The following is a 15,471-nucleotide window of genomic DNA, read 5'->3' on the forward strand; positions in this document are numbered from 1 at the left end:
AGAGAGATGGGATGGGGGATGTGACACTGCTCAGTATACTTGATATCTTGGCAGCTTTTGATACTGTTGACCACAGTATCCTTTTGAGGCATTTCAAGGAGTTTGGGGTTGGGGCACTGTAGTTCCATCCTTGTCCCCAGAGCCTAGTGGGTGGTCCCCTAGATTGGATGGATGGGAGGTTGCCTGCTCTTGATGGGGTAACACCCCCTTTGAAGGAGTGGGTATGCAGTTTGGGGGCACTTCTGGATCCATTGCTGTCACTTGAGGCTCAGGTGGCCTCAGTGGTATGGAGTGCCTTCCATCACCTACTTAATCTTGTAAAAAGTCCAATCACATACCATGAAATACCCAAACTGACCACATTTACATACGTACTTGGTCAATCTTCACCTTGCCACCTCCAGTAATTCCAGTCAGGTCAGCGTTGGGAGTAAAGACTTCAGAAATGCCCAGCCCAGGCAACAAATCTTTGAGATCGTAGGATGTAGCCATTGATAATTTGGGGATGGACAAATAAAATTGTGTTCTGAACAAGAATCAAAACGTTAAAAGATAGGCGATAAGAAACTTTGTTTAGAAATATGCAGCATTTATGGCTTCAGGTCTACATATACTGGTACTTAAAGGGAAGCATTTTGCAGTTTGTTTTTGGGTGTATCCAGAGGCGTCATGTGGGGAGGGCCAGGGACTGAAGCCCCAGGCGCATGATTCGGCAGGGGCGTGAACCAGGTGTCAGCTTGCAGGCACCTCTACCCTGCCTGACACTGGGGGGTCTTGCTGCCGTGCTGCAAGTCTTCTCGCTGAATGGCAGCATTGGGGGGGGGGCGGCCTGGCCCTGTGTGAGCGAGTGGGCAGGTGGTGCAACGTGGCCCCATGAACCCTCCACACCCCACACCCACTCAGCTGTGGCAGCAGCAAGGGTTGGGCTGGTGTGCTGGGTTTCACACCCAGCCCCTGGTCCCACATGCATGCAAACAAAACATGCAACACCACTGAGTATCTCAGTTCTGATTGTGTTCTGTGTTTCTTTGCTGCTGTCAAGAGTGGGAGGAGAATAGCTTACTAAATCCCACGGGAATACAGTGAGCATATACTGCTAACCAAATAAATCTTGTACTTGGAGAGCAGAGCACAAAGTTCTAAGCTTCATTGCAGGTAAGAGAATCTTACAAGCGTCTTTTCCTGCTGACCCAGCGAAGGAAAATAGGATGGCGATGAGTGCTCATGACTCCTACAGCATCTTGAAACATTAGGTAGGCAAATCCTAGCACTAGAGGGAGGGCCCTTATCATTCCCACAATAGCCCCTAACTGGCCCCAAGAAACATCTCTCTTTTTTTGGCCTCTTTCATACTACTGGGAGTCATTTGTTTGTAGTGGCAATGCTTGATTGCTTTAACTGGCTGTTAGTCTGGGCTGGAAAAGAAAGTGAGGAGATGGCAGGGAGTAAATAACTGAGGCAGTATTGGGTTTGGTCACCTTATTCAGACTTGTACTGGGTCACTGGAAATGAACTTTAGGCTTGGCATGCACATTTGGGGGCAAGGGGGGCAGGTCCAGTAGGGCTACTCTGCACTTGTCAAGCTCACCAGGGAACTTAGAGAAAGAAGGAAGTATCCCTTCCAATTATTTTATTTGCATCACTGAGTATCACCTGTAAAGATGCCCTGCTGTCAGGAGTGACATGATTTTAGGGAACTTGTCTTCATACACCACATTTTGCTTAGGCTAAGTATAATTTGTTTTGCAGGTCCCCTAAAGGGTCATATTAAATAAACATAATTGTTTTCACCACAGTTAGTTTCTTGGCTCTTCTGTTGGTGTGTTGGCAGAGTCCTTTGCACATATGTCCTCCTTGATTTAAAAACAGATGCCTTTATTCCATGCATTAATAAATACTAATTACTACAGGGACATATAGAAACAGCAGAGAAAAGGCTTACCCTGTTTCTAAAGATTTTCTCCATTTGGACAAAGTTTTCCCTTTCAAACCATCCTCAAATTTCTCCAGTTTGCCTTTGTCAGGCAGAACAAACCAGGCAACAGCACCTCCTTTGTAAGGAAGTTCAATGACCCAGCAGGAAAGACTTTCATCACGTACATGTCTAAAATAGTCAGTTTTCTTCATCATGTTGACTTTCACAGTTGTCTTGTCATCAACAAAAAAATCTCCTTTTTCGGTATTTTCAGGAATGAATGGATTTTGCCACTCATCTTCGAAAAAAGGAAGAGTTAGTTGCCTATTTGAGAATTAACCTTCAGCCATGGGTATGAAAGCAGTGTGTTGAATCAGAGGGGCAGACAAAGGAGAAAGATTGCCAAGGGTAAGTCAACATGCTATTGGTGTTTCAGAACATGCCCAATCGCCTTCTAAATCCAGCCCGCAGATGGTCAGCGAAGTTTTTACATGAGTAGAATGTGTGCTTTTATTTAAAATGCATCTCTGGATTATTTGTGGGGCATAGGAATTTGTTCATTCCCCCCCCCTTCAAAATATAGTCCAGCCCCCCCACAAAGTCTGAGGAACAGTGGACCGGCCTCCTGCTGAAAAAGTTTGCTGACCCCTGTTTCAGAAGATAGCAAGGGAGAGAAGAAATGGGAATAGTGGGGTCTCATGAGCCCAAACATGGACTGAGTCAAGGGGAGCTGCTTCCTGTCTGGTAGATAAAAATCCAGGGGCAGGGACCTTGGTGCCCTCTGGATGTTGCTTGAGTTCACCACCATCAGTGTCAGTCAGTGTGCCCAATGGTTAGGGATGGTGGAAGATGTAGCCCAAAAACATTTGGAAGCCTGCAGGTTAGCCATCTCAGCCTCATCCCGTGTCCTTTTCTTATGCTACATTGAATGCTACATATTTTGGGACGTTCAACAGTTTTCAAGCCACCCCTTAGCAACTGGTAACTTGGCAGGCAATGATGACAAAGTTATGTGCTTTAGTTAGCAAAGCTTCCTTTGTTTTGAAGGTATACTCCTTGCAACCCAGCCAGATGGGTGGGGAATAATAATGATGATGATAATGATAATGATAATAATAATAATAATAATAATAATAATAATAATAATAATAACGGAACAATTCATAGCCTTAAATATTGATTACTTATCTTTCTTCAACATACCTTTGAAGTAGATATAGTTCACAAGAACCATCATGGTGTTTGGATCTAAGCCTCTTACTACTTCGCGTATTTTTCCTTTAGTGTTGGCCTTCACAAAATCATTTATCTGCTTTTCAGCCACTACATTGTCTTTGAAGTTAACAGCAAAGATCTTAGATTTGTAGAAACTTTGGATATCCTTATTGTACCTAGTGGCTATTTTGATGCCCTTAGCTAGGTACAAGCCGTTCCCCATGTTCACCATGCCTTGATGATTTGAACTGGTCAGCACCTTGAGGAGCTCTTGAAATCCTTTATGTATCATGCTTGTGTCAATTTTCTCCAATCCAAGTCCTTTGTAAATTTGCTTTTTGGTGTTTGATTTAGCACCCATGCCAATCATTGAAAATGCCATGGAGATACTCATAGGGGAGAAGAAGATATTTTTGTCACCCTGGAGTGAAGCTACTTGTCTGGAGACCTTTCTGGCACCTTGATGTGAAATTAAGAATTTGGCGAATTTCGTGGCAAAGTCTTCAATGGTGGAAATAATGCTTTCTTCAACTGAATCTTTATCTCCATAACAATTGTGGACTCGAAGGACAATCAGTAACAAGGAGAGGAGGATGGTTGGTTTCATTGCAATTTGAGATTCACTAAAAAGAAAACGCAAAAACCACCAGACAGAATGTATTAGCACTCTCCTATGGAAATATACTTGAATAATTCATTTTGGTCAAAAGCAAAATTTACTGGGAATGAGTCATCCTCATGTGCTGCTTGTGGCATAGTTCTACAGAACTATGTAACAGAAATACATACAGGTCCCACAATGCATTCCCTCGAAATCATTTGTTACGCTGCGTTTCTCCGCTCTCCCAGAAGGCAGGCAGGGGGGATCAAAGACTTTTGCCCCTGCCCGCCTTCAGAAGAGGTCCAGGACCTCTTCTGAAGGCGGGCAGGGGGCAAAGGTCTTTGCTCCCCCCCACCGCCTGCCTTCAGAAGCCGTCCGGGAAAGCGGAGAAAGCGCCAATAAACATTTTTAATCCATTGACCAGAATGGCAATAAAGATGTTATAGTTTAGATTTAATAAAGAAATCAGTTGGAATGAGTCAAAATTAGTGGGGCCCATGTGAGGTGTGGAAATAGCTACTATTCTTGAATGCTTCTAAATTGTTCATTAAAACTATGTTGAATTATCCCACTAGCTACATATGCGGTATGTGGAATTGTATATACAGTGGAGTTCGTTTTTACCTCTTTTCCAAAAATTCCAAGTTTATGGCTCCTCCAGCTACCCTGCTAGAATCACATGAAATACTAGCTTTATTAACAACTTCCCACCCCTAGGATTTAGCTGCTGAGTTTCCAGTTCTCGCAGTATTTGGATCCTAGCAGACAACGGCCTTACTGTGCCCTGATTGGTCCATTTGCTTTGCTAAAATAAATAAATTGTGATGAATTAACACTTCATCAGCTGGGCTTCCCTCTAGTTCATCATCCTTGCCAGTGATGTAGCCCATCATCCACAACCGGCTTGCCTTATATTCTGTCTACCTCAAAACCAATGCAAGGAGTCCTAGTTTGGGGAGTGTCCTGAGCTGCTTCAGCCACTCAGGCAGCTTCACCAGGCCCTGATGTTAAATGCCACTTATTAGAGACAGCCACTTCTGCAAGGGGGCTGGTGGCCTGATGTTAACTTGTACCTCTCCCCACTCACACACATTCAGCTAGCTGTCTCTGCACCACGTACCTCCTCCTGTTTTTCCCTGCACTTTCATTGTCTAGTTCTACTTTCTTTGTCTAGTTCTACTGATGATTTGGAAAATCATCAACATTTTCACCCTGTCCTTTTTGGATGGTGTATTATGAACAATTACTTTTCAGATCCTGTTTATACATACCTAGGTTTTCCCGCCAAAAAAAAAAAAAAAACGTCCAGTAGTGTCGCTTATTACTTTGACACTTGCTCCTTTGGGCTGAGATGTTTGCTCTTCCCTCTTGCTTGTAGAGTAAGCTCTCTTCTCCTTAGGTTACCTTCCATTTATAACCCTGGCTTGCTTCTACCTCCTGCTGCAGCAGCCAATTAGGTAAGGACACCTAGATGCATCCTGCCCCAGCTGGCCCTGCCCCCATGGGTGGCTGCCCCTGCCCCTGGGCACAGGGTAAGCACGTTGCCCCAGGTGCCCAATCGGCTTGCTCCGCCACTGAAGCTGTGGCGGGAAGGTAAATGGCATTTACATGCGCTCTGGCACTCATCCCAGCGTTCCATTACTCCAGAAGTGGTTTAGTCAGGATTGCCACATGACCTGGAAAGCTGTCTGTGGACAAGCGGCAGATTCCTCGGCCTGAAAGCGGGATAAGTGCCGCACCCCATAGTCACCTTTGACTGGACTTAATCGTGCAGGGGTCCTTTACCTTTACCTAACCTACCTACATGCATAGTTGTATTTGTATCCTTCTGTTAATGCAATGCTTTCAACTTTCAGTTCAGTATAAAACCAATTGTAAACTAGCTTGAGTTCTAAAGCTTCCATGGGAAATTCTTTAAATTGGACCTTATACGGTACTTTATGTTCAAATATCAAGGAACCTGCCAGCCTAAGATCACAACTTTCTTGAAAAGAAAAAAACTGTTGATTTCTATGTGGCCAAAGTCATTCCTGAATATAATATGACTGATTATCAAGTGTTATATCTCAGGGGGGAAAACCAGGATCTTGTATGTTTGTCTTCCCCAATTGTAGAAGATAAGGCAAGCATTGATTTCAGGGATGTTGTTTCACAGTTGCCATCTCTCCAGTGCTGTACATGTACACCGATGGGCTTCACTGTTAAAATTACTTCTATGCTTTCTGACAAATTCCATCTTTTTCCTCAGTGTGGATATACCGTTTGTAGACATCAGATGGACACATGCTAATTTTGACTCCAACTAAAGATCATTTTGTAGGGAGCACGTCTGGGGTGTCTGTTTCACCCAGGGCCAGCAAATACTCATGTATGTTACACCATTGTTCCATTAACGATAACCACCCTTGGGATAAAAGTGATGACAACTATCTGAAAATATCTCAAAGTAATATTGACTTGGGCAGAACATTCTCCTATCATGTTGTTTCAGCAGCTGGCAGCAATAATGTTTTATTTACCATCTTTGCTGTGCTGCTTACTGAAGGATAAGATTACCACATTGTGCCAGCTTTTGTCAAGACGTGGCTTTAACCAAAGGAAGGTCAACGGGCAGGAAACAGAGATTTCCATCATTTCCTCCTCAAGCCCAGCAGAGCATTAGTTAAAGATGAACAAGTTCTTCTAAAGATTTCTTTTAAAAATACTTCCAGGTTTGCTGCGTTCTGGAGGTGATTTGTTCTTCAACTAAGCTGTTCAGGAACCAAGGTACCACTGTATATGAAACAGATATACCATAGAGTTGATTGGAGGTTACGTACACACACACACACACACACACACACAAAGAGAGAGAGAGAGAGAGAGAGAGAGAGAGAGAGAGAGAGAGAGAGAGAGAGAGCACTTAATTATAAATCTTACAGTCACATCTTAATCTTCTTTAGAAACTGTATTCATTTTTTTGAATGAGCTATGGCTGCAAAAAGAAACAACCACCTGGAGCTCAGCATTGCAAATGAAAGGCAAGAAAAAGTAAGAAGCAAGCAAAGCAAGAGGGGTTCTTCCTGAAATACCTTTGTACCCAGAAAGCAACTGAAGAATAAGAAGTTGAGTATACTCTTGTTGAAACCAGCACTGAGGAATAGGACAGGATTTGGAGATATTTCTGGAAAACATACAGAGGGAAAAGAGGATGTCAAGGAAAGTGAGATTACTGCAATTGATGATATAAACTAGCAGAAAATTAGGCAGGAAGAACAATATTGGTGATAAATCATGGAATACCTTGGTCAGAGTTCTTGCCACCAAAACTTGGCATTCCGTGATAGGGTGTGTTGAATTTTTAATTTTCAAATTCCGAAAATGGGTGAGGGGTGCAAGATGATTTGGGAATTCAAAAGATTGGTTAAAGTAATATAGTTTTGCATGGTAAAGAAGTACTTTTTAACGTTTTTGTGGAATTAAAAAAAGTCTCCTTTAATTTTTGTGGAAAAAATGTGTGTCAAATTCCATAAAAATCATGAAAAATGATTCCCAAGTACTTGCAGTTATATTATATATTAATAATTATATTATTGTTATTCTTATATATGCTACATGTTTTATATTGAATTGCATATTACAATTACACAACTACATACACAACTAATGTTGTGCTATATCTGCATTTGCTTCGTTTACAGGTTGAAGACTCTTCATCGGTGTGTTAAAAATTACTTGTCGGGCAATGCTACTACTACCAACATCCTAACCAGTAGGATTTACCAAGCTAAATGTTGTCCAGTCACAACAATAATAGCAGATTTGAATTCCTTATGCCCAAAACATATTTTTAACCCGTCACTGAAGAAATTTGCAAAAAAATCCACCCCCTAAAATGGCATACCCTAGTGGCGCAACTGAGAACTTGTAAAGTGCTAGCAATGGATTTATATATATATATTTTAAGATTATCTAGCCCTTTTCGATCCTATCATGAATGAGACCACAAGCTAAACATGAGTCAACAGTGTGTGGTTTGGGAGCTGCATGGTTGGGGAAAAACAATGTTTTCCAGGGTTGTAAAGACCGTGGAGAGAATAATTGGGTGCAGTCTTCCCACCTTGGATCAAATCTATGCTTCCAGGTGCCATAAGAAAGCTGCAGAGATAGTGCAGGATAGTGCGCACTCCAGAAATGATCTCTTTCAGCTTCTGCCTTTTGGAAGAAGGTACAGGGTTATAAAGACTAGGACTAGCCGCCTGAGAAACAGTTTCTATCCAAATGTGATTTTGGTTTTAAACGTTGTGTAAGGTAGCCTTTATGTGAGTATATTGTATCCAATTATGGGGTATCAGCGTTTTAGCGGCTAACCAGGCTGGGATAGCTGGGATAGCAGGCTTGTGGGTTTTTGAATGTCTGATGTAGATTTTTTCATTGTTCTGTATGGGACAATGACAGTAAAGATTATCGTATCGTATTTGAGTGTTCCACAGCTTTTCTCTCTCTCATATGAGACTTCTGAGGAATGGAAGAGGGAAATGTTTAAGGAAGAAGAGTACAGACCACTCCTGCCATTAACAATGGCCCCTCTGTCTAAAAGTGATGATGATCGACCTACATGAAAATATCACAAAGTGAATTGATTTGAGCAGAACATTCTACTGTCAGGTTCTCTCAGTGACTGGCAGCAATAATGTTTTTTTTTTAAAAAAAATAAATCTTTCCCTGTTTACTGTTTACTATCCTCTTTATAGAATTCTGCTGGATTAGGAAACCGCGCATCACGGCCTTGCTTGCGTCCCATATTATTCTTTTTTCCACATCTGATCTCAAGTTTATCTCGAAGTAGTCTTTCAGTGTCTTTTGGGCCTTTTTGTAAATTACTTCATCTCTAAATAGGGTGTCATTCATTCTCCATCTAAAGGTTCCAGCTGTTGTCAATTTCATTTCCATCTTTACTGCATTGTGGTCGGAGCAGGTTTTTGGGCAGATTTCTATTTTTTAAACCCTTGGTGCCAGATTGCTAGAAATCCAAATTTGGTCAATCCTGGTCCATGTCATTTTTGCTTCAGAGAAAAAGGTCCCCTCTCTTTCCAGAGGGTTCCTTGTTCTCCAAATATCAATCAAGTCCATGGTGTCAGTCAGTTCAAAAAAAGTCTTTGGTAGTCTCCCATCCTTGGAAATTACCTGCCTTTGCGCTTTGTCCATGTTTGTGGAGACAACTCCGTTCATATCGCCCATCATTATGATTTTAAAGTCCATAAAGTCCATTAAAGTCTCATGCAGCTTCTTGAAGAATTCGGCCTTCCCCTCATTGGGTGCATAAACTCCTACAATCAAAATCTTTTCTCCTTGGGTTTGGATTTCCACTGCCAGGTATCTTCCTTGTTCATCTTTGAATATCAATTTTGGTTCCAGTTTTTCCTTAACGTAGATCACCAACCCTCTTTTCTTAACTTTGTCTGATGAGATAAATTCCAGTCCTAATCTCTTATTTGTCAAGAGCTTTCTGTGTATCCTGGCAATGTGGGTTTCTTGCAAACAAATTATGTCTAATTGTTCTTTCTTTAATATATGGAACACTTGGCCCCTTTTTCGGGGAAGGTTTAGACCGTTGCAGTTCCAGCTCAGAAGTTGCAGAGACATTTTTGTTACTGGGTATCTTTTCCACCGACTGCTCCAAGTTCTTGTTCCTCGTCACTTGGTGCTGGGTTAAGTCCAAATGATAAGTTTGCAATGTCAGTTACTTCCCTCTCACTCACAGTTCCTTTCTGAAAGTCCTCAAAATTTCTCTCCAAAAAGTGTTCTTTATCTTGAATTGTTTTTATTTTGATTTTCTTCCCTTTGAAGTTAAAGGACAACCCTTGTGGGAACTCCCACCTGAATGGAATGTTGTTTTGTTTCAGTAGATCAACTAGATTCTTAAATTGAGTTCTTACCTCCAAAATATATTTAGGAATATCTTTGAAAATCTGTATTTGGGAATTTTTAATGACCAATGCCTTCTGAAAATGTAGGTTCAATATTTTGTCTCTTTCTTCCTTGGATCTCAAAGTAATTAAACAGTCCCTTGGTTTCTTGCCTTGTCTCCTGCCGATCCGGAAGGCTGTAGTTATTGCAAATTCATCTTCTTCTCCTTCAAACTCATCATTCCAAAATTCTTGGAACTTGTCTGTGAGAAATTCCCCAAGGTTGTCCTCTTCCTCCTCTGGTACCAGTCTCAATTTCAGATTCTTCCCTTTCCTCTCCAGTTCCATAAGGGCCAAAGCTGCATCATGTTCATGTACTTTCTTTGCAATAGGCACAAATTTTCCCTTGGTCTCCTCAGCAGTGCTCTTGGCGCTCTCAGCTATTTTCCTTGTTTCCGTACTTTCTTGAATTAAACGATTTATAGAATCTGTGTTAGATGATATTGTCGTTGTGTTCAGGTCCAATCTTGCTGTCAGTTCTGTCAATTTCTTAGAGTTCTCTGTAGACTGTTTGGTGAGTGCTTCCAAAGATTGATTTATTCTAATCAGTGCCTGTATCATAGATTCCATTGATGCTGTTGTTACTTTTTCCTGTGCAGCTGGTACTCCTGGTATAGAGCCTCTTTTCTTTTGAGCTTGCTTTGTTTTGGATCTTGTTGATATTTCATCCAGTGGAGTGCTCATAGCCAAGGTCGTTCTCACAGGAAAAACTTGTAAGTGGAAAATCCCACTACTTTCCCCTTAATGCAACTGTGTCTTTTTTAGTCCTCTAGAGGGAGTAAGTATGTCCATAGGAAATTTACAAAGAAGCAAAGCATGTAGCAGTAAAAAGCAATGAAAAGTTCCAATATTCTCCCTTGGACCTTTACTTTGTCTCAATTTAGGACGTTACAAGTATATCCACTAATATCCGTTATTTAATGTCAAATAAATCTTCTACTTTGTATCCTTAATCTGTTTTTGACAGCTCACTTCCCAGGCGCTTGTTGTTCAGGCAGCCTGGCCAGAGGATTTGACAGTGCGAGGTTTCTTTTCAAAAGTCATTTAAAGCAGGTTAAAAAGTCCAATTTTCTTCCCCCCCAACTCCTGCCCGATGGGAGGGAGGTCCCTCTTCAATGTCAGGTTCAGCAGTATAAAGACAAATTTTCTTTTAAAGACAGCTTACTTTTTCATTGCTTGATTTCCATGCAGCTCCGGAAGGCAGACTTCCTTACTTTTTGCCTTTCCCGTTTTCAGCCAAATTTTCCAAATTTAAAGTCCCGTAAAATCTTTGTTCCCTTGTTCTTACTCACGGGTATTTCAGCCAATCTGTAGATTCAGGAAGGAATCGGCGCTCTCCGTCAATGGCGACGCGGCTTCGCTCCGCGGGCTGGGTAGCGATTCTCAGCACCGCGCTCACTCCCGGTGCCGCTCCGGAGCCTTTAAAAAGGCTCTTTCACAGTACCGGGGGCACAAAGGTGCCCACCGAATCTCCTTGTTCACAGGCTTCAGCGCCTGTGATTTTAGGGGTCCCCCGCTCGCCGTAGCGGGTCAGACCCGAACTCGCGGAGCAGTCCTGCTTCGGAGCTCGAAGCAAGGACCGCCATTAAACGCTGGCGCCGACCGGAAGTCAAAATATCTTCTTCTCTCCTCTGAGTATCTCCATGGCATTTTCAATGATTGGCATGGGTGCTAAATCCAACACCCAAAATCAAATTTACGAAGGACTTGGATTGACATCAATTGACACAAGCAAGGTCCATAAAGGATTTGAACAGCTCATTCAGATGCTGAACAGTCCTGGAGCTAAGATGGACATAGGAAATGCCATGTGGATAAAACGGTCACACCAAATTCTTCCTAAGTTTTCAGAGGATGTCAAAAGTTTGTACAAAACAGAGAGCTTTAACTTTGAACAATCCTCAAAGGCTGCAAAGCAGATAAATGATTACGTTGCAAAGAAAACCCATGGGAAAATTACTAAAGCAGTTAAAGGGTTAGATCCAGAAACCATCATGGTTCTTGTGAGCTATATCTACTTCAAAGGTATGTTAAAGAAAGTTACAAATATTTAATACTTTGTATTGTTCAATCTGCTAAAACTGGCAGGAATAACTTATCCCTTCAAAACAAAAGCATTTCTACAGTGAAACCAACAATTTAGTTGAATGTTCTAAAACTGTGATGGGATAATGAGCTGCTTGTGCATAAAAGCTGAATCCCTCAGAGCTTTGCAAAGGTTTCAAAGCTCTGCCTTTACGGGAGCCCTCAAAGCATGACTCCCTCAATCCCTGGCAGAATCTGTCAGTGGGCGTTTCCGGAATTTGCGCCAACATAAGAGTTCCTTAACAGAAACTCTCCTTCGGGATTCTCGGCGTGACAGCTTCCTGCGAGGGGTAGGTGTAGCCAGAGGAGGTCCTGAGACCTCCCCGCTGTTCTCACTGGAAGTCTCCTGGAGCCATCCCTCCGACTGAGTTTCTCCATAAACTCTCTCTCTCCCCCTGCTGGTTCCTTCCTCTGCATCCGAGGGTCTCCTAGCCTCCGTGAGCCCCTCCACCACCTGACTCTCCGATGGCAGTTACCTGACAAAAACATACAGCATTTAATGCAGAATTAGAGAAAGACAGGTGTTGAGGCTGAAGTGATTAACCTGAAGGATTCCAGATGTTCTTGGGCTACATCTCCCACCATCCCTGACGATTGGCCATGCTGGCTGATACTGATGGTGGTGAAGTCCAGCAACATCAAGATCCCTGCCCCTGGATGCTTCTAAACCAAACAGGAAGCAGTTCCACTTGACTCAGTCCACGTTTTGGCCCACGGGACCCCACTCTTCCCATTTCTTGCTGTCTTCTGAAACATCAATAGCAGGTTGACTTACCCTTGGCAATCCTTCTCCTTTGTCTGCACTCTCCTGATTCAACATACTGCTTTCATACCCATAGTTGAAGGTTCATTGTCTAGCAGGCAGCTGATCCAGTTCTGATCCAGTTCTGCTGGATCTCTCAGCGGCTTTTGATACCATCAACCCTAACATCCTTCTGGACCGTCTTGAGGGGCTAGGAGCTGGGGATACAGTGGTTCCACTCCTTTCTCCTGGGTTCTTCTGGACATGGGTCCAGAAAGTGGGGGGGGGGATGAGTGTTCAGACGCCTGGGCTCTCACTTGGGGGGTGCCTCAGGGGTCCGTCCTCTCCCCCATGCTTTTTAAAATCTACATGCAGACGCTGGGAGAGAACATCAGGGGGTTTGGGTTGGGTGTTCATCAGTATGCAGATGATACCCAGCTCTACCTCTCTTGTAAATCAGAACCAGTGAAGGCAGTGAAGGTCCTGTGTGATTATCTGCAGGGGGTGGGAGGATGGGTGGCAGCTAATGGATTGAGGTTGAATCCTGACAAGACAAAAGTACTGTTCTTGGGGGACAGGGGGCGGGCTGGTGTGGACGACACCCTGATCCTGCTTGGGGTAACTGTGCCCCTGAAGGACCAGATGCACAGCCTGGGAGTCATTTTGGACTCACATCTGTCCATGGAGGTGCAGGTTAATTCTGTGTCCAGGGCAGCTATTTACCAGCTCCATCTGGTATGCAGGCTGAGAACCTGCCTGCCCGCAGACTGTCTTGCCAGAGTGATGCATGCTCTAGTTATCTCCCACTTGGACTACTGCACTCTACATGCGGCTTGAAGGTGACTTGGAAACTACAACTAATCCAGAATGCGGCAGCTAAACTGGTGACTGGGAGTTGCCGCCGAGACCACATAACACCAGTCTTGAAAGACCTACATTGGCTCCCAGTACGTCTCCGAGCACAATTCAAATGTTGGTGCTGACCTTTAAAGCCCCCTAAACAGCCTCAGTCCTGTATACCTGAAAGAGCGTCTCCACCCCCATCGTTCATTTCGGACACTGAGGTCCAGCGCCGAGGGCCTTCTGGCAGTTCCCTCATTACGAGAAGCAAAGCTACAGGGAACCAGACAGAGGGCCTTCTCGGTAGTGGCACCTGCCCTGTGGAATGCCCTCCCAGCAGATGTCAAGGCAATAAACAACTATTTTACTTTTAAAAGACAACCGAATGCGGCCCTGTTTAGGGACATTTTTAATGTCTGACTCTGTATTGTTTTTAATATGCGGTTGGAAGCCGCCCAGAGTGGCTGGGGAAACTCAGCCAGATGGGCGGGGTATTAATAAATTATTATTATTATTATTATTATTATTATTATTATTATTATTATACTTCTTTTTCATCTTAGATGACTGGAAATATCCCTTTAACCCTAAATTAACCCATAAACAAAAAAATTTTATTGATGAAAGACAAACTGTGAAAGTTGACATGATGAAAAAAACGGAGGATTACAGATATTTCCACGATGAACCTCTGTCATGCTCGGTAGTTGAACTTCCTCACAAAGGAGGTGCTGCTGCCTGGTTCATTCTGCCTGCTGAAGGCAAACTGAAGGAAGTGGAGGATGCTATGGGGGAGGAAACTTTGTCCAAATGGAGAACATCTTTAAAAAAGAGGTAAGGCTTTTCTCTGCTGTTTCTAAATGTACCTGCCCGCGGACTGTCTCGCCAGAGTGGTGCATGCTCTAGTTATCTCCCGCTTGGACTACTGCAATGCGCTCTACGTGGGGCTACCTTTGAAGGTGACTCGGAAACTACAACTAATCCAGAATGCGGCAGCTAGACTGGTGACTGGGGGCAGCCGCCGAGACCACATAACACCGGTCTTGAAAGACCTACATTGGCTCCCAGTACGTTTCCGAGCACAATTCAAAGTGCTGGTGTTGACCTTTAAAGCCCTAAACGGCCTCGGCCCAGTATACCTGAAGGAGCGTCTCCACCCCCATCGTTCTGCCCGGACGCTGAGGTCCAGTGCCGAGGGCCTTCTGGCGGTTCCCTCATTACGAGAAGCAAAGCTACAGGGAACCAGGCAGAGGGCCTTCTCGGTAGTGGCACCCGCCTTGTGGAACGCCCTCCAATCAGATGTCAAAGTGATAAATAACTACCTTACATTCAGAAGACATCTTAAGGCAGCCCTGTTCAGGGAAGTTTTTAATCTGTGATATTTTAGTGTATTTCTGGTTTTTATGGAAGCCGCCCAGAGTGGCTGGGGAAACCCAGCCAGATGGGCGGGGTACAAATAAATTATTATTATTATTATTATTATTATTATTATTATTATTATTATTATTATTATTATCTGTAGTAGTTAGTATGGAATGAAGACATCTGTTTTAAAACTGTAAAATGCCTCTCTTTAAGGGTATGAAGATCTGACACTGCAAATGCAGTTTATTGCTGAGTGTTGTAAAACTCTTCATCACTGATGATTTAATGTTCTGATTCTCGTTTAGGGCACCAATTGATCTGTCCCTTCCAAAATTCTCGATGTCTGCATCCTATAATCTCAACAATGTGCTGTCTAGGCTGGGCATTACTGATGTGTTTAGGAACAATGCTGATCTATCTGGAATTACTGGACGTAGAGACCTGAAGATTGACAAAGTACGTGTGTAAATATCATGCCTTGGGTATTTTATGGTATGAGATCAGGCTTTTAAAAGTAACTGACAAATTTACTTTGAAGCATTAAGAATCAGCCCCTGGACTTCTCCACCTTCTCTTGCAGTCTCTGTAGCAAGAAGACTGTGCCTGATCATTCCTTATCAGGAGACTCTTTGCCTCCTTGCCATAGTAACCAAGTACATAGGGTTGTAGGCAGTGTTAGTACCACTCAGAGATGACCCAGTCAGAATAATTTTATTTATTTAATCAGCTAGTTACCTAGTTAGTTAGTTAGTACCCATTC

At 43.1% G+C, this 15,471-nt stretch overlaps 1 protein-coding gene across 1 annotated transcript; it reads right to left on the bottom strand.

The window, feature by feature from the left end:
• Nucleotides 1–363: 363 nt before the first annotated feature.
• On the bottom strand, nt 364–5,635 carry LOC309379006 (serine protease inhibitor A3M-like; the record flags this gene model as incomplete). The annotated part of the gene is made up of 4 exons (XM_081927762.1): nt 364–526; nt 1,943–2,213; nt 3,119–3,753; nt 5,532–5,635. The coding sequence occupies 4 exons, from the start codon at nt 5,633–5,635 to the stop codon at nt 364–366; spliced, it is 1,173 nt and encodes a 390-aa protein (XP_081783888.1).
• Between the last annotated feature and the right edge of the window lie 9,836 nt (nt 5,636–15,471).

This window comes from Podarcis melisellensis (genome assembly GCF_964234715.1).
Source record: "Podarcis melisellensis genome assembly, chromosome: 1".
NCBI classification, from domain to species: Eukaryota; Metazoa; Chordata; class Lepidosauria; order Squamata; family Lacertidae; genus Podarcis; species Podarcis melisellensis.